This window comes from Equus asinus, chromosome 23 (assembly GCF_041296235.1).
Source record: "Equus asinus isolate D_3611 breed Donkey chromosome 23, EquAss-T2T_v2, whole genome shotgun sequence".
Classification (NCBI taxonomy): domain Eukaryota; kingdom Metazoa; phylum Chordata; class Mammalia; order Perissodactyla; family Equidae; genus Equus; species Equus asinus.
In genome coordinates this window covers 15484319-15507395 of record NC_091812.1, presented here as the reverse complement: position 1 = coordinate 15507395, position 23077 = coordinate 15484319, and the positions used below count along the sequence as shown (strand labels likewise).

The window sequence follows — 23077 nt, the reverse complement described above, 5'->3', positions numbered from 1 at the left end:
ATGATGCTTTACAGCCGATGAAGAACAATCAGAGAATTCATTCATTTAATTCATGAATTTTCCTTTTATTTACACTTTAGACAAACATGCCAGTTGTCTGCTTAGCTAACAAGCTCTGCCTTCGTTATAAGCCATTAGTGACTAGTAATAATTGAAACTGGGTTGGATTTCAAAAATACAATAAACCTAATTCATTCTACCCTTAGTGATATAGAATTTGTAGTAACTGACTTAGACTAGGCCGAAGTTTGTGTCTTTGCCCTCTCCGTCAAGCAAGACGTTGCTAAACCATTGTATAGCCATAAACAAGGTAATGGGAGAATTTTTTATAAGAAAAACTAAACAAGAGATTAAATCCACATGCCTATAAGGAGTCAGGCAGCAAATATAAATGAGTGCATGGGCAGAGCATCCTCTAAGAAACACTTAGTCTTGTCTGCCGACGTTTGATGGTGACATGGATAGAAGAAATATTTCACTTTTTTCCTTTTTTTTTTAAGATTTTTTTTATTTTTTTCCTTTTTCTCTCCAAAGCCCCCCGGTACATAGTTGTATATTCTTCGTTGTGGGTCCTTCTAGTTGTGGCATGTGGGACGCTGCCTCAGCGTGGTTTGATGAGCAGTGCCATGTCCGCGCCCAGGATTCGAACCAACGAAACACTGGGCCGCCTGCAGCAGAGCGCGTGAACTTAACCACTCGGCCACGGGGCCAGCCCCTCACTTTTTTCTTAGTCTTGCCATAAGAAAAGAAAAAGCACACACATGATTATAAATGATAAGTAGGCTCAGCTGGTGGTGGGGAGGTAGCAGGGAGTGGTGGGGAGCTGGGGAGCCACGTCCCCTCTGAAAGGACCAGCTGCTATTGAGCCACAGTTGCTACATGGGAATGTGGGCCTAGTGTGGTCAGATCTTTCAAATTTTCGATATAGTTAGAAAATCTGGATTTCTAGGTGAAGCCTCCTCACTTATACACTTTGGCAATGGATTTTTTTTTTTTTAAGTTAATGCTATGCAGCTGCCACAGGGTAAATCAGTGTCTCTTGGAGTGTGGTCCCTGGACCAGCTACATGAGCATCACCCAGGAACTTCATAGAAAAGGAGATTTTCGGGCCCTGCCCAGGCCTGTGAATCAGATTGTTTGGAGACGGGGGCTCAGCGATCTGTTTTAACAAGCCCTCTGAATAGGGTTGCCGGGTTTAGCAAATACTGCTTGGGAGATATACTGAAAAGTTATTCATTGTTTATTGGAAATTCAGATTTAGTTGGTGTCTTGTATTTATCTAGTAACCCTACTTCTAGGTGATTCTGAACATGCTGATGGTGATCAAGCAAAACATGTATAGGAGCCAGGCTGCCTGTGTTTGAGTCAGCTTTGACATGTACCAACAGTGGGATCTGGGACGAGTGATGTAACTTCTCTGGCTTAGTTAACTTATGTGTAAAATGGAAATAAAATAATATCTCCCTCACAGGGTTGTTGTTAGAAGCGAATGAGTTGGTGAACATAAAGGACTTAGAACTGTGCCTGGGAGAGAATAAGCAGTCTCTGAGAGTTTACCGTCATCATTATTTTATGTTTCCTCTCCTTTTTCGCCACCACCACCACCATCATCCCCGCTGTCAGGAAATGCTTGGATCCAGCTTCCTTCAGTTCTCTTTCCCTTGATCTACCTTTGATGTAGGTACAGAACTGATTCTGATACCCTGCTCTCTAAGGGGGCTCTGCTGCTGGTTCCTATCAAAGTAAGCGCCTGCTTTGGAAGCTAGTTGATAGTGTGGCTGTCTGGCAGGGCAAGCCCGTGCTTTCTTCCACCCCAGCATCTGCTTCCAGGCCTCCTCCTAACATCTGCAGGGCCCTGTCACTGGACAGACTGGCCCTTCTCTTTGTGTGTGCCTTCCCCAGCTCTCAGCACAGCACTGAGACATATTTCTGCCAACGGCTTGGGTTTTCAGATCCCTGTAGTACCTGACTGGGACGTGGGTACTAGCTCTCAGTTGTGGAAACAGCTGATGCCCCCCTCACCAGTTGAACTGATGAGTGCTCTTTGGGATATCCCCACAATTTCTCTAGAGGAGGAGTATGGGAGGACTTGATCTGTGGATCTGAAGGGTGCTCACACTGTATTTCGAAGGAGACTGTAACCGCACCATTCTTACTGAGGGTGTTGCAAGCTGCCCGAATGCGTCCCTTCATGAAGCAGCTTTCCAAGCTTCCGTGTGGCCACAAAGGACAGACTTATACATGCAGCGAAAACCCACTGGATGAGCTATTATGGTTCTCAGTTGTGCCATTTTATTGCTGTTCTGGGAATGAAGCAAAATGCATTATTTCATTAAATAAAGATTTTCCCTGTACCACAGTGGAGGCTAATTTTATTAGGTCTTTTTATGGGAACAAACATCATCACCCTGGTTGGGGAGGCTGGGGGTGGGGTTGGGGATGAGGGAGTGGATAGAATCACATTTTGTCATCCACATGCGCCACTGGACGCTGCCGATATGTTTTAATTGGTAGTAACTCACCAGAAGAATTCTCCAGATCCTGTAGAAAATGCACAGCTCTCAGTTCATAAGTAATTTAGAGATGGTTCAAAAGACATGTTCACCTACAATAAATATTGTTCATATAGTTTGGGTATGGGTGTGTCCCTGGTGTTCAAAACACTGGAGTGTTCAGTAGCTTAAAAAAAGTTATTTCTTTGTTCTCATGTATGAGAAGCCACACTCCTTAGATTGAACATGTACCCTAAGATTCAGAAGGAGAGGAATCTGAATCTAGTTGGAAAATTCAACCAAATACTGGTTTTGCCTCTGATACTTTAACTTTGAAATCTGAGACATCCACTTGCAGCTTCGTTAGCTTTTTAGATGAGCATAGCCACTAGACACCGACCTCTGCCACCTGCCTCAGGTAGGGGAGGCTGAGCTGGGTGCAGCCAGCTCCTAATCCTTGAGGCTAACCTGCCTCCGCTGAGCACACAGGGCTGAGGTCTAGGCAGCGTTCTCTACGGCTGGATTGCCGGGCGGCACTGAAGTGAGTGTCCATCGAATGCTAAGCACTCTGCAGAGGTGGTCTCTGTACTTTCTAGAACCAGAGGTGGTCTCTATGTTTTGTCATTGCTGTGCTATTATTTTTCCCATTAGCAATAGGCCAGGGCCAACACTAAACAAAATTATGAAGCTGGCAAAAATGGTTTGGTGTCCCCACTGCCCCCCTTGTCACTCCTTGTGCCTCACTAAGAGCCCCTTCTCTCCCTCAGCTGTCATCGGTGCCCTGCTTTTGAGCCTTTCCCCGTTTTCCATGAGCACCCATACGGAGCCCTGGTAGGATCCAGGCCTCTGTCATTCCACCTCAACGTGCAGTGAAACCGTAAGCTTCTCCTCAGATAACTGCTTAAACCAGTAGCTCCTGACCATGGGTTTGTTGGCTTTGGCGTAGTGTTTTTTTAAATTGTTGTCTACTTCCCCTGATTGTTGTCTGCTTCCCTCCTGTAGTGACCTGCTTCCCTGTAGTGTTACCACATCGTTAATCTCAGTACTGCTTCCTTCACCTCATTTCCCACTTCCCATCTGGTTGTCTGCTTCCTTCCTTTTGTCAGCTGCTTCCCTCATTTTATCTGTTCCCACCTCTCATTATCGTCTTCCTCCATCTCCTTGTCTGCTTCCCTCTATTGTTATCTACTTCCTGCCTTTTGATATCAGCTTCCCTCATCTTATCTACTTCCCTCATCTCATTATCTACTTCCCTCATCTTTTTTATCTGCTTCCTCCATCTCATAACCCACTTCCCTCTTTTGTTATCTACTTGCCTTGAAGATCTTGGAGTTTTTGACCTGCTTTAAATCATCTCTTCTTGAAAAATAAATTAGAGGATTTTTAGGGCAGTGAATCTACTCTGCTTGATACTATAATGGTGGATACATGTCATTATATGTTTGTCCAAACCCACAGCATGTAAAACACCAAGAGTGAACCCCTAGTGTAAATGATGGACTGTGGGTGATAATGATGCGTCAGTGTAGGTCCATCAATCGTAATAATAAATGCCCCACTCTGGTGGGGGATATTGATAGTGGGGGAGGCTGTGCTTGTGTTGGGGCAGGAGGCATATGGGAAATCTCTGTACCTTCTGCTCAGTTTAAGCTGTGAACCTAAAACCGCTCAAAAAAATAAAGTTTATTTAGGAAAAATAAAAGTCAGGCTATAGCAAAAATGGGTGGGAGGTAGAAGCTGGGGAAAGGCACTAGGCAGTATGGCATGCTGCCCTTCCTAGGCTCCTGGAGTCAAACACTAGGGCCTGACCTAAGCACCTTTGCACCTGCTTGTCTAAGCATCTCCTTGCAGTGGCCCGTGAAGAACTTCCGGCATAGGACAGAGTTAGGAAGAACCAGGTGTTGCGTTCAGGAATTTAGGCTCTTTGGGGGTATCAGCAGTCGAGTAGTGATGTCCCCTCTCACTTCCATTCTTTCCCTCTTTTTCACAAGGCAGAGGCTGAAGCTTTGCTGATCACAACAAGGTCTGGTAATCTTAGGCCGGTTCTAGCTGTTATACAGATTTAGGGAATAGAGGTCCCAGGACATGGCTCCTGGCTTCCCTTGGGTGGACTCTGAAGATGGAGCTCCAGGGAGAGCAATGATCATTGCAACACTGGGCTTGAGCTGTCACAGAGGGATGGGAGCCCAGAAATCACAGGTCTGAGCCCAGTGACCCAGAATGGGTCAGAATAAGGCTTCAGGGTCAAGACTGTGAGTAAAACTACTGGCTGCATTACTTACCAGCTGTGTTACTTTGAGCTAGTCACTTTACCTCTCTATGCCTCACTTTCATCATCTGTAAAATGGGGATAATAAAATCTATCTCCTGAGGTTGTGGGTTAGATTAAATGAGATGATGTATGTAAAATACAGTTCCTGGTACATAGCAAGCACTCAAGCAATGTGAGTTTTTAGAAGGAGGATATATTTTTGGTAGAAGTCTCTGGAATGTGGCCCTGGGGCTTCCCTCAGTCACTGTCTGCTATAGTCACGTTGGTAGTTTGAGCCAAAATTTATTTAGATAAGTGAGTAGGTGTTTTACTGCCTATTTGTTATTTAGAAGTTTAAAAGGAAAAGTTATACTGATGTTAGCCTTTTGTCTCAAACCTAGATCCCCGTGTTGATCAGGTGTAGTAAATTTTTCTTCAAGTTTTTAGAAGTGGTTTCTACCTCAGCTACCCTCAAGTCCCATTGATACCGAACCTCTTAACCTCAAGTTCATGTGCCTGATGTGCAGAAGGTAATCACTGAGACATGCTTGGAGATGGAGAAAAGTTTATTCAAATTGCCCAAGATGAGAAGGTGGGAGGATAGGTTTTCTTAAACCCGTCTTAACGAGAGAAGAAAGCAGGAGGGTTTATAGAGCTAAGGGGCTGGGCAGGAGGAGTTTTGGAGAAACTTTCACTCCAGATAAGCCCTTGGGAAGTCTGACTTCTGGGTGTCAGTGGCAGCTGGGCACTGGTTATCTGGTGATTGTAACCTCCTTGGAGGCATTCTTTTTCCTCTGCAAAACAAGCTCATAAATCCTTGTGACTCTTGAGTCACCCCTCAGGTTAAACAAGAAAACAGCAAATTGACTAGATTAACTTCTTTTCATCTATGTCTGTGTTGGAAGGGAAGTTGAAAGGTAATCCTGTTCTTATTGAATATTTACAGTAACCCTTAGGTACCCAGTTTCCCCAAACCCCCAAAAGAACATTCCATCATCTCCTAAGCCTCCAGTTTAAAGACTGCACTATGTGGCCATGGCGGGATGCCCAGTGGAGCAAATGGAAGGTGACTAGTCCTTAGTGAGCAGTCTCAGAGCCGGAGGGGAGCAGGGGCCCTCTAGGTCATGTGGGCCACCCCTTTGCCTTTGAGACAACAGACTCATCCCCGACATTGGACTGTAACCAGGAGAGAGAGACAAAGGGGTTTCATAGCAGAGCTGAAGAGGCAGGAGCTGATTCTTCCTTTAAGATTGTCCCAGGCCACTATGACTCTCCTTTACAGTTGTCCAAACTTTAGCAAGTAATTAAGTCATGCAAACGAAAGTTGCTTTCACATGATTATGAAAGCTTTAGAACTGTCCAGTTTGACTTTGGAGGGAAAGGAGCTTCAGTTTCCCTCTTTCTTGGTTCTTCCTTCCTCTCTGTCATGGACGTTGGGCTCCACATGTTGTTGAGGTTGTGAAAACTTCGAACCCGTAAGTTCAAGCTTGATGAATAGTCTGTTTCCTGGACACACCTCTCAAGGATCTGCATGAAAAGCTGTTCCGCCTGAAGGGAATTGGGATCTGCTCCAATAAAATGGGAGGGGTGGCTTGCGGCTCTTCTTGTCCTTAACCAAAGCAATTTCCTGTCTTCTTGGTCCCACCTGCAGTCTCCTCTGAGGCGGCAGCATGGTGCCAGAGCAGATAAGTGCTGTACCTCTCTCTGAGCAGCAAGATGGGCCACGCTGGTCACGTCTCCTGGACAGAGCAGAAATAAATCACACACAGCCCCTGCTTAAGATCTGATGAAATTCTCCATTTCCGCTCCAAATTGAATTCCTCCTGAAGGATTGGAGTGGCTCTAGAGAGTAATGACGGCACTCCTTCCTTCTCTGCTAGGAGCGTGTTTTAAATTAACGGACATAGCCTGCTAATCTGGGTGAGGAGGTAGCTTTTAGGAACTGTCTTGAGAAACTGTTTTCAGACCAGAAGTGATATTTTTAATCTCGGCGTGGCAAGGTGGCAGACATACAGTACCACGTGGCCTTTATCAAGAGGCAGCCCCGTGGGTGGTCTCCTGGGAAAGGATGAGAACACGTGTCCTGCTGTGGCTCTGCCCACCCCCTGCTCCTGCCCCACTGTCCTCCTCAACCACTTGTAGTGAAAGAGAATTTATGGGGGAGGATACGAGTAAGAGGCCTTGTGTTTTCTGAGAGTTGAAAGTATTGCTATCCCGCCCATCTCTTATTGGGAAAAATGATAAAACTCTGTGGTTGAAAAAAAAAAAAGAACCATTTTTAGGATGAAGATGTCGTTGAAGTGATTGTCTTCCATCCTCTGTAATGCCGACGAGTCAACAATTTGGCGTTTGTAGAGGCAGTTGACATGGGCCCTTTCAGGGCAAAAGAAGATGAAAGAAAACCCGGCTTCAAATGGGCCTTGTCAGAGTGAAGACTGATGACCTGCTGGCTGATTAGGACCATGAATACGATTCTGAGAAGAGGGAAGGTGTGAGGAGCCCAGGGGTGAAACTTATAAATCAAGGTTAAGAGAGGAGTAGAAAATTCCAGACATTCATTCTGTTTTGAAGGTAGCATGAAGTAGGTTATCTGTTGGTAAAGGAATATTTAATATTACTCCTTTAAGTGAGCTTCAGAGCATTATAATGTCTTCACTCCCTGTTGGAAAAAAGCAGTTTAAAAATTCTACTAAACCTGAGAAATTCTGACATTTAGGGTTAAAAGGAGAGGAGGAAATTCTCCTTGAAAGAAAATTCTATTGGTCCTTTTATGTCAGACTTTTGTTAAAAACCCTTGAGAAAGGTTATCAAAACTTCACTCCATGTTTTTAGTTTAGTTTAGAAAGAAGCCTTTTCCTTCAGAGGGAAATACAAGCCCGGGGGGCCCCCAGGCATCCCCAGCCTTGGAGGGCACACTCCACTGCAGGAGGGGATGGGGTCTGCTTCTCACTTGGAAAATCGTTTTTCAAGGACAAGAGCATGTTTTCCACTGATAATAGGGTCTTTTATATGAAGTGAAACGCCCTTCCTTCCTATCCACGAGGATGTTTAAGCTTTGGTCTTTCTCAGAGGACAATAAGAAATACATTTATCCCTGCCAGGAATAAAGGATTGAGGATGGGAAGTGGGAATTTAGGTGGGATTCCAGCAATGCCGGGGTCTGTCCTGAGCCCAGTCAGATGGCACCAAGGCCAGGCTGGAGGTCCGCAGTGCTGGCAGGTGGGAAGGAGGTCTGGTGGAGACGGCGAAGAACGTTGGAGGGAAAAATTAAAGGGCAGGAAAACGAAAGGCCACCCCCCACACAGCTGCTTTTGTGCCTTCCTTCAGGCCCTCGCAGACTTCGATATGTGCAGAAATCTCCCGGGCTTCCACACTAGGACAACACAGCAGCGAGCAGTCACCGTGGACAGGGCAGGCTTTTTCTCCAAGAAGAGTTTTGCTGCGATTTCACAGTCATCAGCTTGTGTAACCTTCCTGGGCTGAGTGGACGGGTCTCTGTTACTACGTGGGCACTGTCTGTGCCTCTGGCCAGCAGACTCGTCTGATGTAGGCTTGTCTGTAAGCCTGTTTACAAGGCCTGAAGTTACTTCTGTTTTGTTTTAGCCAAAAGGGTGAAGTGCTGCCAGCAGTATGTCTGGAATGTTATTTACTTGGTACATTTCTGTGGCTTTTCTTTGTAGCACTGCACATGCCAGAGCAAGGGGTCATTTACTTGAAAATGCCAGGTTGCACGGCTTGTCATCTCAGTGGGTGACTTTCCCAGTAAGAGGAAGGTTAGCTCGTGTGTCTCTGAGTTCCCTCCCTCCTCCCTTCCTTCTGTCTTGTTTCCTTCCTTCCTTCCCTCCTTCCTCTCTTTCCTCCTTCCTTCCTTCCTCTCCTCCTTTCCCCCTACCCTCCTTCCTTCCGTTCTATTTTTTTTCCTGAGGCAAAGCTCTGAACGACTCTTTGTGCCTGCTGCATTGCACCCTGTGTCCTGAATGCCCCAATCCTGATTCCTGGGCTTCTAGGGGATTCTGCCCAGAGCCCGGCAGACGCTTTTTCGTTGGGTGCCTCCCCGTGATTATTTCACCTGAAAGCTGTCTGTTTCAGCGCTCATGGCTCTCCGAGCTGAATGGGTGACTGTGCAGGGACCTACAGGTGGGCTTTCTCTCCTGGTGGCCGTGGGGGCGGAGGACAAGCCTGCAAGCAGAGCTGGCCTAATGGCATCGAATGGCTTTGCAGGAAGGAGCCAGTGCGTAGTTTTTTAGTTTGGAAGGTTTCACAACTGTTTTTGTTCAATTGATGGAGGAGAGAGTTTTTTAAGAGCAGATTCGTCATGAATGAGACTGTAAACAAGTCCTGGATAAACGATACGTGGAAGCACAGGAGGTATTCTATTTGCCTCTTCGTTCTTCAGCCTCCTTCCTCCTGTTTCGTCTGTGCAGTTCTGCTCATGGTATTTTGGGTTTTAAAACAAGGTATGGAAAATGAGATTAGATAAATCTCCCTGGCTGGTGCCGGCCCTGGGGCTGTTTGCACACCTGGATGGGTTAACTCCCATCTCTCTCCTCCTCTCTCGTCCTGATTTTGTTATGTTGTGTAAATGTATATGTATCTACAAATAGGAGACGATACCATTGAACATTTTTGCCTTATGAAGACTCGGAGTTGATCTGAGGCTTTTGGAAACCTCACCCATGCATGGCACCTGTTAGTTGGTTAACTCCATAACCAGCCCCAGTCTGAAATGGAAAATTTTTGGTTCCATTCTTCTCGGCTTTTCCTGCCCTTCTGCATGACTTCTCAATTTGTTTGTAAGCTGCTGGGATTTTTGGCTGAAGGGTCTTCTTTGATCATTCTCTTGACAGCATGGACTTCACGTTCTCACACCTGCTCTTCTTTTACAGTCCAGATTTCAGAGTAAATGCTTCCATTGCCTTGTAATTTCTTCAGTGTAAAACTTTGGTGCAGGTTACTTATTACAGGTAATAGCCGTTTGATGACGGAGACAACTGCTTGGCAGAAATGGCAACCTGAACCGCTGCCAGAAACGTAAACTGCCACTTTATTTCTAAAAGCATCTAAGCTGCAAGTCTGTCGGTCATGATCTAGCATGCACATGATAATAACAGGCTCGCCAGGCTGAGAAAGCTGCCCCATGGGGAGCCACGAGGACAAGCTCTAACAAGGCACTGTGTGTTTTCTCCCCCGTTGTCCACAGCCCACACATCATCTTCCTCTCTCAGAGCACCCTGACAGGCATGAGCCATCTCTGTGGGACCCGTCTCTGCCATGAAATTGCGCACGCCTGGTTTGGCCTAGCCATTGGGGCCCGCGACTGGACGGAGGAGTGGCTGAGTGAAGGGTTCGCCACTCACTTGGAAGATGTGTTCTGGGCCAGAGCACAGCAGGTAGGGTTAAAGTGGCTCTAAGCATTTCACTCCCTAGAGTCAAATTCTGTTCAGAGTCCTTCATTCACTCAACCATGTCTCTGTGTGCTAATTGTGCACTAGGCACTGGTCTGTTTGTGGGAGAGAGCTGTATAAAGAAGAGAGGGAGTCCCTGCTCCCTGTGGGGTTCACAGTCTAGCAATAGGAGAGAGACTAGACAGAAAAACAAATGTATCCTTAACAGGTCAGGTGGTGACATGTGCTGTGAAGAAAACGAAGCTGGATAGAGAGGGCTGGGGAAGTGCTGCTGTAGAAGGCGCTGATAGAAGGTCTCTCTGATAAGGGAACATTTGAGCACAGACTCAAAGAAAAGGTCGTGCTGTGGCATACTCGAGCACTCCTTTGTAGTTATGGTTGTGGTGACATTGTGGGGTTTTTTTTAATAATGAGATTAAAAGTTAAATTGGGAGTCACAATCTCAGATGTCTGCTGGCAAGTAATGAAAAATGAAGCAGTTGGTGTTATAGATTAGGGAAGGGTGAGGACTGTGGCAAACTGGCAGCTGTTCCTCAGCTCTGACCACTTGTTGTCACTGTTGAAGGGAGGGCCCATAGTGTGGACTTCTAGTTTTTTAAAGGAAGTTATAAATCTAGATTTTTGTGTGAAATTTACTAATTTAAAAAATATTATGCAAACCTAATATACCCAGAGGCCAGACTTTGTCAACATGTTCCCAGTTTACAACTTCTACTTTAAAGAATTGGCTGCCAGTTCTAATGTAGATCTGGCAGCTAAACTGCTTTCTGCTTATTTTCCGGTTCCTAACATTTGGTCACTTCTCTTCTCTACCGTTTCTACCCCTCACAGACCGGACTATTTAATATTTTCTGAAATTCCCATGCTTGTGCATACCTGTATGATTTTGTTCAAGTTCCTTCTGCCTGTTGAAATCATATTTATTTTTCACTAGCCAGCTCAAGGTCACCTTCTCTGGATGGCCCAGGCTGAACATTCCACTCACAATTCAATACTCTCTTCTAGAAACTTTCAGCTCCCAGAGCATTTGGTACTCATACCTCTTTTCTCCTCGCTTTTTTCTTCCTCTTCTAGCTTCACAACCACACCATGACCTCTTTCAGAGTCGAGCTCTGTTTTACTCCTCCTCCCATCCCCTTCACACCTTGGCAGTAGAGCTAGCAGTGTGCACATCTGTGTCCCCTGCCACACAGAGTTCCGAGAAGAGATGCCACATGGCAGATTCAGGAAAAGCAGCTGGGTTTGGAGTCAGAGCAGGCTTCGAATCCCAGCCCTGCTGTTCACCAGCTTTGTGAGTACAGGCAGCTTATGTAGCTTCCCTGAGCCTCAGTCTTCTCATTTGTAAAATGGGTGTAAGAGTGCTTAACCTTGCAGAGCGAATGAACTTAGCACAGTACCTGACATGTAGCAGGCTTTTAGCAAGTGTTAAAAAGGTGTAATATGTGCCTCTGTCACCATCCCTTCCCTGGGGTGCTTCCATCCCCAGACAGCGAGATTTGTGCTATTCTTAGTAATCGTGACTGTATTTCAGGCATCTGATGACACTCTCCCTGTCCTTTATCTCCCGCATCCAAAGAGCACTCCTCCGTTACCCTTCCCCCTGCCAGTACAGCCAGGGGGTCGCTCCTGAGACTCTTCACGTGAGGCCTGCCTCTCACTGACCTGAATACGTCCATCTCCACTTAGAGAGGCGTGAGGCTAGCCCAGCTGCATCTCACGGCTGCACGTCTTCCATGTGTCCCTTCTCTGCTAGATCTGTAGGAACAAAAGGATGAGTACGACACAGCCCTGCTCTGAAAGAGGTCATGGTCTAATTGTGAGGATGAGAAAATCACACAGTAGAAGGAAGAAGAAAAGGAATTAGAAAAGAGAGGTCAACACCAAATCTTTTGCAAGTTCACAGGCAGGAAAGGCCAGGTCTGAGCAGATCCAAAGTCTTCTCGGAAGAGGTGACTTCTGATGGGGGCTCAAAGGGAAGGTAGGAGCTGAGGTTTCTCTGTCTCTCCTTTTCTCCTAACCTGGTGTTGGAGACAGCTCAGTTCGCATCCTTCAAGGTGCATGCACTAACTCTTCAGTATGTGAACACATGAATGCCCCTGGGGCAAAGTGGCCATTCTAGAACCAGCACAAATTTTGGAAACATTTCCAGAGCACATCCATGGCTCTGACCCTTCTTTGAAGGGTGAGTGAGACTGAGCTGCTGCGGGTCCCCGACAAGTGCCTGCAGCAGACCTTCCAAGCAAGAGAGGAGAGCTCTTCAGGGCAAGGAAGGGCAGGCGGCCTCCCTTGGTCAGCAGTGGGCTCTGCCAGTGAAGAGGGCATGAGGGGGCATTGACCACTTTGCTGCCTGGGAGACTGCGCTCTTCAGCACCGAGCAGTAGCAAGCACTGCAAAGTGCGGAGTGGGAAATCATTGAACAAGGAGATAGAAACCGGCGTTCTGCTCGGAGTGGCATCTGTAGGGAGAAGTGAATTGAGTTAGTCGCAAGATTGAATTGTGTGACTTGTCACGAACCTGGATAAAGTGTAAACTCCTTCGCAGGTGTCTTGGTCAGCTCAGGCTGCCATAACAAAGTACCACAGCCTGGGCAGCTTAAACAACAGACATTTGTTTTCTCACAGTTCTAGAGGCTGGAAGTCCAAGATTGAGGTGCTGACAGGCTTGGTTTCTGGAGAGACCTCTTCCACAGCTTGATATCAGCCACCTTCTCACTGTGTCCTCATGTGACCTTTCCTCTGTGCACACGTGGAAGGAGGGATCTCTGGTGTCTCTTCCTCTTCTTATAAGGACACCAGTCCTATTGGATTAGGGCCCCTCCCTTCTGACCTCATGTAACCTTAATTACCTCCTAAAGAGCCCATCTCCAACACAGTCACATTTGGGGGTAGGGTTTCAACAATTCAGTCCATAACAGCAGGCCACACAAAACCTGTTGATCATCAGAGCTCTGCTGGCTTCTCAGCACCTCTGTCCCTCCCTGGATGGTAGCCTGCTCCTTGCCTAAGCACATCCCTCGTCATTCTCTAATCACATCGTGCTCTTTCCAGGCCCCACGAGCCTTGTACATGCTTTTCCTCCTCCTGAAATTCCTGCTCCCCTGGCTGACTCCTGCTTTCCCTGGGTACCAGCTCAAGCCCCACACCTCCGTAGGAAAACCTTCTCACCACCTTGGTTGGCAAGGGGGCATATAGCTTCTTCCTTAACCTCTTCCATCACTGCACCCTGATGGTTAGTGTTCTTATGTGGATCCCCCACCCCTGGCCTCCTCAGGGTAGAGTCTGTGTCCATAAGTCCCCAGGGCCTAACAGACACTTAGTAAATATCTCTTGAATGACCTATTAGGGACCTTTAATTTCCAGAAATGCCTATAGATACTATTTCCCTCCCCAGTGGATGTTCTGCTGCCCTCCCTGATGGAGATTATAGTTGTGGGGCCTAGTGAGCACATCGAGTGACAGCAGCTGATTCTGACCAGTAGGGCAGAGTGTGGTGGCCTTCCCCTCCCCCAGAGTGAGTCCAGTACACTGTTTCTGGTTATATGCAAACAGGATCATCTGGGTTGCATTAGCAGGCTCTACTGTAAACAGCCCTTAACAAGACTGAGGGCTGGGGAAAATAGGCAGTAAATGGAGGGGATGTGTCCTGACCTGTGTCCCATGTTGTCCCCTGTCCCCATCCCCTCCCCACCCACCCTCATGCAGAAAGACAAAGCAGAAAAAGGGCTGGGTGGAATCAGGGTGGAAATGGCCCTCTAGTGAGCTTGCTCTCTCCAGGCCAGGGGGGCGGGGTGGGGAGGTTCTGGGACCAAGGGGGTGCCCGTCAAACAGGCAGCACGAAGTTGAGTGGCTGATTCTTCATTTGAGGACCTAAGAGGCCCCTTTGGTCCTCGACACTTTTCTGATGGGGCTCATGGCACAGTAGCGAGGCCGTCTGAGCCATCCCCTCAGAAACAAAGCCAGCCACTCCATTGGGTGGCTCTGACTCTGCGCGAGGACAACAGTGACTGTGTTTTGTGCACGTGTGTTTGTGTGTCTGTGGCCCAAGCAGCTGGCCCCCCGCGAGGCCCAGGAGCAGCAGGAGCTGAGGGCTTGCCTGCGCTGGCGGCGCCTCCAGGATGAAGTGCGGAACTCCCCCGAGGAGATGCAGGTGTTGAGGTAAAGCACATCTGGTCCTTCCCATCCGGGCCCCGCACCCTCCCGCTCCCGCTCTCCTTCCGGGCACGTCCTCTGGTGCCATCTATTCAGTCTGCCAAGGTCCCTTTTAGATTCAGTGCGCTGGGTTACTTCTCCTCCCAGGGATGTGATGGTTGTGTTGTAAGTCTTTCAGGGTGTGGGTTTGGATTTGCCTTTTGACATTTTCCTGGTGTCTCCATCCTGGAAAAAACTAGCACAAGGCCATTTCCGGGAGCAAATTCTTCTTTTGAAGTTCTAATAGTCACTTTATGTGGTGGCTGCAAACTTGGAGAGGGCTGGGGTTTGGTAGCCTCGCAGACAGTAACCCTTCAAAGCCAAAAGAAAAAAACCTTTAGGAAAATACTGATTCCTAAGTGTTTAGCAGTAACAGATGTTTGTGTCAATGGGGCCTTTTGTTCCGGATCCGTCCCAGCAGGAGGCCACTCCCCTGCGCTGTGGGAGGAGGCCACTCCCAGCTCCTGAGCTTTGTTTTCAGACTGTGTCTTACAGCACTTGTAGGATTGCTTCTTGCCATTTTTCCATTTCTGTCCCTCTCTGCTTTGCTCGTTTTCTTCACTCCTCTAAACAGTTATTTATCTGAAACCTCAAGCCTAGGCCCCAAGAGCTCTGAGGTTGCTATGACAATAGAAGCTTTCATCCTGTACCCTCTTGACTAGAGCCAAGTGTTTGGAATCGGCAGTCAGACAGGTGAGAAGGGGGCCATCCAGGAATCGCTGCCACTTTAGATGGCAGCCCTCAAGGTCGTCCCCCTCCTGGGTAGAAGCCTGCCTGGACCAGTTCTATTGTTGTTGTTTACTTTTAAATAAACACCCCCACTCCACAGCGACTGCCTATTGAGGGAAATGCTCCCCTCAGCCTGACCCCAGGGAGGCTGGCTGGTGCTTTTGTGCAGCGCTGCAGCATGGGGTGTGGCCACTCTTCCCACGGAAAAGTCCCCCGCTTAGTCCCTGCTTGCACACTAACCACACTGACTCATCCATTGTTTAGAAGCTCCAGAGCCAGGAACCCTGCATTCCCCACCCAGTACCACCGTTCGCACATCTCATCACTCACCCAGTGGGACAGCTCCACTGACGACCAACATGGACGGGGTCCCTGCTCTCATGGGGCTTCCACTTAGCGAGGACCCTGTTGCATGTACAACTAGTTACAGGTGGTGAGAAGTGGCTCAAAGAGAATGCAGCGCTTTGTAGTAAGGAGATTGGGGAATGCCTATCTGAGGAGCACAAAGTTTCTGAGGCAGGAGAGGGCTTGGTGTGAAAGGAGGGCAGTGTGGCTTGAAGGGTGGGGAAAGGCAGGCAGGAGCCAGGTCAGCGAGCCTTCCTGCAGGTGCAGTGGAAGCTGCTGCGGGCTGTCAGCTGAGAAGGATCACAGTCTGTCTAGTGTTTTCACAGTCCTGCTCTGGCTGCTGTATGGGATGGGAGGCATCATGTGGAAAGCAAAGAGAAGGGTTAGAACACTGCAGTGGTCCATGCAAGAGCTCCTGTCGATGGCAGTGACAGGGGCGAGAAGCAGACCTGTTTGAGATAGGTTTTGGCAGTGGGACTGGCAGGACTTTGGTCGACTGAGGGTGGAGAAGAGGGAACCGAGAGTGTCCAGTACGACTTCTAGACTTTGACTTGAGCAGCTGGGTAGATGGTGATGCTATTTGGTGACAGAACACAGACTTTGAGAGGAGCAGGCTTTGGAGGGAAAAATAAAGATTCCAGTTTTGCATGTGTTAAGTTTCAGATGCCAAACAGATATTGAATACTGAAAACTCAGTGGAGTCTACAAGTCAGGAGCTCATTGGAGAGACTGGAACATTTGGCCTATAAATACTTAAAATTCTGAGCATGTAGAAATCACCAGGGAGGAAGAAAAGCGAGAGAAGAGGATGAGAGGAGCTGGCAGAGGAGCTGTGGAAATCAGTGTAGAGAAAACTTACACACCGGGGGTCATGGAAGCCAGGAAAAAAAGTGAGTCAAGATGGTGGGAATGGGGCATTAGATGCTGCTGAGGGGTGTGAAACGGGGAAGGAGAGGAGTGACCTTTGGGTTGGACTACGTGAAAGATGTGGTGACCTTGACGCACATGCATTTATTCATGAGTGGTGGAGGAGGAAGCCAGACTGAAGTGGCTAGAAGAGTGAATGGGAGGGAATCAGGAAGTGGAGACAGTGAGTGTGGCCTTTGTGAGAGAACTTGTGCTGGGAGGGAAGCAGTCGAGAGCCAGGGAGGTTTGCTGTAAGGTGGCTGATGCAGGAGCATGTGTACATGTGAGCCCCGTAACTGAGCCAGTCCTGTCGCCTCTCAAGACTCGGTTTCTCCATTCTCCAGCTGCCTTTGACACATGCAGCTCTGCGTGACCAAAGCTGTGTGGTGGGGCAGAGGCCTGGGAAGGCAGTGCACACGTGAGGAGAGCCTTACCTCTGGACTCTGCGGAGCTGTGATCAACCCAGCTTCTGACCGCCAAGAGCTTTTCCTTTGTGTGTGGTGCTGGGAGAAAGAATCCACTATTTTTAGACCCTTATGCTAGAAGCCTTGTTATGGCATTTGTTTTTCTTTTTCTTCTGTTCAGAAGTTGTGTTTACCTAAATTTAGGCTAGCCATGAAATAACTCCATTTGAGAGATTTGTTGCGCATCAGTGTGGAAACGATTGTTATCAGACACAGTCACAATGAGGAGGAAATGTTTCTGAGCCTGCCGCGAATTGTATAGTCCAGGTTTAGTTTACTCCCATCTCTTCGAATTCTCCCTTACATGGTCACAGAGAACTTAAAAGTTACTGAAACTGAAAGGAAGAACCAGAGTTGTAAAAATTTGTTCTCAGATTTTGTTTTGTTTTAATATGCAAATAAGACCCTGGGAAAGAAGTCTCTTAAAACAATACAGTGATTGAAGATGCTATCTTTTTTTTTCTTTCAAGATACCCCATGGTCTTGAAATGATGAACCCAGACAATTTAGAAGTTGGTTTGTGTCTTGATACGTTGTCCCTGTTGCCAGTGGCAACGGAAACTTCTCTTAGCATCCTTACAGCAGCTCTCACCATGGTTGAGCGCCCCCCATACTAAAAGCACTTGCTTCTCTTGCTTCTGTGTGTCACACTCTGCTGGACTCCCTTCTGTGTCACTGGCCAGGCCTCCCCCACCTCTCTTGCTGGCTATTTAACATCTTCACTTAGGTGACTCAAGGCCCAGAAAGACTGAATAACATGTCCAACATCATACAGTTGATAAACAGCAGAGTGAAGATTGAAACCCAGGGATTAAATTATCCTCTTTTCCCTACACCATCTCCCTGCTTCCAATATAGCATTTATTTGCATTAAAATAAAAATATTCCCTGTATCTTCAACTGTGGAAGGACATGAAGGTCGGGCTAAAACAAGTATCCTTGGACCAAGCATCTTTGTCTTTTTACACATGAGAGCATGGGTCTAATTTTCAGTAGATATCAGGAAAAAAGAAAACTCAACATTGTGTTGATTATAGATACTGGAGTATTAACAAAGTGAGAAGAGAAAAACTAAAATTTTGTCTGGCTCTGAGTTGCTGCTAATTTCAGTAATTTATAAAAACCGTTTCCCATTTGTGCCTTCTGTACATCCACTGTTGAATCATGGCTCTCATCAAATGTGTCTTAGAGCGACTTGGTTGCAAGTTTCGTGTGGTTACATCAGTTTCTTGTGTTTTCTCAGCCTTCTCAGCCTTCACTGGCTTGGGGAGCCTGTAGTGTGGGCTGCAGGCTCTTGCGGCATGGCAATTTGCTCATAGTTTCAAAATGCTAGGGTTCACATTACTGACTCCTGGCCTTTTCGCATTTGTTAATTATTAAAGAGGCCTTTCCCATAGACAAGACCCCAGTGGCTCTCTCCAGACTCTCCCTCACCTCTCCAGTAGCCCTGGGTGGAACTGTGTGCCAGGCAGAGCCTGATCTTTTTGCTGTCCTGCGTTGCCCTGCCTGACCACCACCGCTCCACTCTCCCCTGTTCCCACACTGACCCACTCCTCGTCTCCTGCCTAAAAACTCCGCTCTTGACCAGTGCAGCAGTCGTGACTCTTGCCAAGGAAGATGTGGGGGGCTCTGAAAGGCTCCCGTGCCCCTTCTCTCTGGGGCCCGGCTAGATTCGGCATTTCTGTCTCAGTGCTTCCAGTTGGCACACTCCGACAGGCCGGCAGATCGAAGGACTACAGTGGCGGGGTCGCAAGGAAGCTCTGTGGATTTTTATTGCTTATGATTTATTATCATTTCCCCCTCTTTCTGGAAGCGTTGTTAAAGTCAAGCTCGTGCTAAGATATATTAAAATGTATCAGGTAGAGAAGTGCTGACAAGCCCAGAGTCTGCTGTGGCTCTTTCTCCTAGCTGCTGCCTCCACAGTCAGTACCATTCTAGGGAAACGCAGACGCCTTTTCCTACCTTCCTCATGAACGCCTCACCCCCTGGTGACAGAGACATCCTTTAATAGTAGGGATAAAACCCAAGTATGCAACTCTATCCATAGCCAAAATGAAATGTGCATGCCACAGACTGAGTGGCTTAAACTACAGAAATTTATTTTCTTACAGTTCTGGAGGCTGGATGTCCAAGATTAAGTTGTCAGCAGGTTTGGTTTCTCCTGAGGCCTCTCTCTTTGGCTCGTGGACACCTTCTTGCTGCGTCCTCACATGGTCTTTTCTCTGTGTGCGTGCACTCCCGGTGTCTCTCTGTGTGTCTAATCTCCTCCTCTTATAAAGACGCTAGCCAGATTAGATTAGGGCTCACCCTAATGGCCTCATTTTAACTTGACTACCTCTTTAAAGGCCCTATCTCCAAATGCAGTCACATTCTGTGATACTAGGCGTTAGGGCTTCAACATAAGGATTTTGGAGAGATATAATTCAGCCCGTAATACCTGCTGTCTGCCTGTTTTTTCTTACCTCCCTGCCTTTTTTTCATGTTGTCTCTATTTAGAATATCTTTCCTTGCTGCATGACTCCAAATTCTTATGGCTCAGCACAGATATCTCTGCCTTCTAAAAGTTTCAGTCCCTATCCTGGCAAGATAAGCTGGTGACCCTCCTCTCTACTCCATAAATGCTCTGGTTGTATCTCCATCTCTGACCTTACTATATTATTTGATAATTATATTTAGGATGAGGGATATTAAATTGCCAATTTTCAACCATTTTTGACCTTCAAAGACAGCAGTTTCAGGGCCCGGCCCTGTGGCCTAGTGGTTAAGTCCAGCGCACTCTGCTTCAGCGGCCTGGGTTTGGTTCCCTGGCGGGGACCTACACCAATCATCGGCAGCATACCCACATACAAAATAAAGGAAGATTGGCACAGATGTTAGCTGAGTGTGAATCTTCCTCAAGCAAAAAGAGGAAGATTGGTAATAGACGTTAGCTCAGGGCAAATCTTCCTCAGCAAAAAGAAAGAAAACCCAAGCAATTTCATATAGTCCAACCTAATCTCTTTTCTGACCCATCAGCCTTTTGAACCTAGGGACTGTCTTGTTTACCTCTGTTTATCACAGTGCTTGGCTCTAAGTGGGTGCTCAATGAATGTTGAAGAAGTGTCATAGACAACATGATCTCTGTCCCTAAGGTTCTTTCTATATTATTTGGAGAGTTGAAATATTGGTCACAAGACAGTAAATAGACAAATCCTAGGCTGCATCCTGAGAGTTCTAAAAACTGAGAGTATAATATCGGTAGTCTTGGGAAGATGTGAGGCTTGAGCTGGGACGATGAGAAAGTATAGCATTGAGACTGGTAAAGAGGTGGAGGGAAGGGAGCTCAATGAGCAAAGCCTGGCAGACATAAACAAGGAATTGATTGTGGCGACGGGCCTTAAGTGAGAATGGGTTCACTGGAGAGGAGAGCCGCATAAGAACCCGTGAGACTGAAGGTGGACCAGGTGAGCATGGGCTAAGTAATGGAGTTCCTTAGATGCCAAATTCAAGAGTTTGCATGTGCTGTCCGGGCAATCGGGAGCTATTTTAAGTTCCAAAAATGACATAATGAAAATGGAGTTTAGGAAAGATTCCCAAGCATTTGGGATAACACATGATAAGAGAGACAGTCTAGCGGCTAGATGAAGTCCGGTGGTGTCAGGAACCCAGGCCTGAGTTTAGAAGACTTGGGATCCTCTTCTTAGTTGGCCTGACGCTCTGAGTGACGAGTTGCTCATTTGGGCCTATTCAAAACCGATTGCAGTGTTCACACAGCTTCAAAGAAGGCTTCTAATACTATGATGTGACGCTATCCCTGAGTGCATGTAAGGATGGAGCCATTAAAGGAACTGGCTGAATATGTGGGCTTTGCGAAGTTTGTTAGAACTTTGAGTAGAGTGAAAGGCCACAGCCCAGTTCCTTCTTGGCCACGGCCTGACTAACCCTCCCTTATTTCAGAGAAACACTGTCTGACGATGTAGGCCTGAGTTCTGCTCCAGAGCTTGTCAGTCTTCCGCTCTCAACCCAGGAGAGTAGGATGGGGTATTTAAGTGTAAACCTGGAAGCCTAACTGCCCGGGTGAGTCCAGTCCTGACTCTACTACATGCTGTGTGGCCTTGGAGAGTTACTCAATCACACTGAGCTTTATAGTCTCCTCACTGTAAACTAGGGATAATAACACAATAGTTTCTACCTTATAGGTGGATGTGAGGAATAAATGTGATATGTGCAGATCACTTAGAACACGTGTTAGATTGAATCATGGGAAATTGCCATTTTGGTGGATCTAAAATGGCTGAATACTGTCAATTTCCTATGGTTCAACCTATAGTAAATACTCAACACACGTTAGATACTATCATCTAGATGCTCTGGCACCTGGTAAATTTACCCAACAAGTGACAGAGAGAACAAAGGTTCCCCCACAGCCATCTCCACTCTCCCGCCAGGTTTATTCTGGTTTCCTGGTCCTACCCCGTTCCCACCTCTCCCCAAGGCTCTGAGCCGGGTCTGTCTCTTCTTCACTGCTGCCACCCTCCCCTGGGGACCACAAAGAGCACCCTGCTCCTGTCTCTTTACTAACCAGAGCCTAGAAATACCTACCTTTCCTCCCAACAAATTTACAATTGGCTGGAATGTTCAAAAAGTTAATTTTACTAAGAAGTTAAGAGGATGTTAGAAAAAAAATTGCAAGAATGCCTGGTTAGAAATGAAAAAGATGAGATTAAAAGCAAAAACAAACCAAAAAAAAATCTGAACGTTAAACAAAGATGCTCAAACTAGCTGGAGGTCAGAATTAAATTGGCAGTGCTTCTAAGACAAATGGAATCCTCCCACCATTCTGGAACCTCCTTCTGGTCTAATCTCTATATAAGGGCCACCCTGGTGTCCCCTCTGGCTCTGCTCCGTACAGCTCCCCTGGCCTCTGTGCAGAATCTGACCATGGTCCTGAGAAGAAAAAACTTCTTGCCTTTATGGCCTTCAGGAGTTCTTAGCTGAGCTCCAAGCACAGTCACTGGCCTGTGTGGTTCCTAAAGTCTCTACATCTGTGTCTCGGAATCCCTGCCCTCCAGCCTCCATCCCTCAGGCCCACGATGCCCTCCACCACGTTCTTCCTGTCCAGTTTTCTTTATCTGAACCACACACGCTAGCCAGCTCACTGTGTAGACTGTTTCTACCCTTTCGTGACAGGAGAGTGCTATACCTGTGCCAGCATTTTCTGAAAAACTTCAGGGCTCTCAGCCAGCCAGAAGCAGACTCTGCTCTTTTCCTGTTTCAAAGGCCAGCTCCACCCCCTTGAGCTGCCCACTCAGTTCCTGTTTCCTGTTAGAGGGACACCCTAGCTCTCACTTCTTCTACCCAGCGAAGACGACAGACGTGTCCTGAATAGTTACTCAAATACTCCTCCCTCTTCATTTTTCTAGACCATTCCCTAGTTACTCATCACTCAGGTATTTCAAAGGGAGGGATAGAATTCTCCTTGCTAGGCCCCTAATTACATACTTACTGTACGTGGTATTTCATTTTTGCGATAACATTTAGTATTTTTTTAATATAGAAAAACACGAAGAAGAAATAAAGCAGTTCATAATCACTGCTTAGGTACCCATATTTTTTTAATAAAACTACATAACAGGAAAACAGTTTATAAAGGTATGAAATTCCATCCCCACCACTGTAGTGCTCATCCTAAGATAATCGCTGCTAGCCTTTTCTTGTGAATCGTTCAGAAAATAAATTTAATAAGTATATATGCACACTTCTTCTGTATTGCTGCCCTATGTGGCACTGATTCATTATAACACTATTTGCCTATGAAATATTTTCCTAAAACATAATTCGAATACATAAATCAATCTGTAAGAGTTCACTCTTATTTTGCCCATCCTCTGAGAATGTCTCATGTACTAAGCCAGTCCCAGCACTATGTACATTACATTCTTAGCTAATGTGTGCTTTCTCATGTAATCCAAAATTGACTTCATTCTATAAGGTATTTGCTTATTCACTGTAGCCACCCACTCCCTGGATTTAGTTCATGTTTTGGCCAATAGTTTTGACCCAGAATGGCTGACAAAAACTGTACAAGTATTTGATTGGACCTGCTGCAAAGACACGAAAGAAGAATATCCCAGGGGCTGGCCCCGTGGCCAAGTGCTTAAGTTCACACGTTCCACTGTGGCAGCCCAGGGTTTCGCCGGTTCAGATCCTGGGCGTGGCCACGGTGAGGTGGCGTCCCACATACCACGATTAGAATGACCTGCAACTAAGATATACAACTATGTACCAGGCGGATTTGGGGAGATAAAGCAGGGAAAAA

General features: G+C 46.9%; 1 protein-coding gene across 35 annotated transcripts in view; it reads left to right on the top strand.

The window, feature by feature from the left end:
• The window catches only part of AOPEP (aminopeptidase O (putative)), a 374345-nt gene that overhangs the window by 176269 nt on the left and 174999 nt on the right, over window positions 1–23077 (top strand). For 33 of the 35 annotated variants that reach the window (XR_011497286.1, XR_011497284.1, XR_011497285.1 and 30 more), the window contains 2 exons: window positions 9944–10133; window positions 14196–14302. The exons of the other annotated variants lie outside the window; for them this stretch is intronic. Coding sequence is in view for 28 of the 33 variants with exons in the window: in XM_070495582.1 (XP_070351683.1) it covers window positions 9944–10133; window positions 14196–14302 (297 nt within the window). In the remaining 5 variants the exon portion in view is untranslated. The remainder of the gene's footprint in view (window positions 1–9943; window positions 10134–14195; window positions 14303–23077) is intronic. 35 annotated transcript variants of the gene reach the window in all.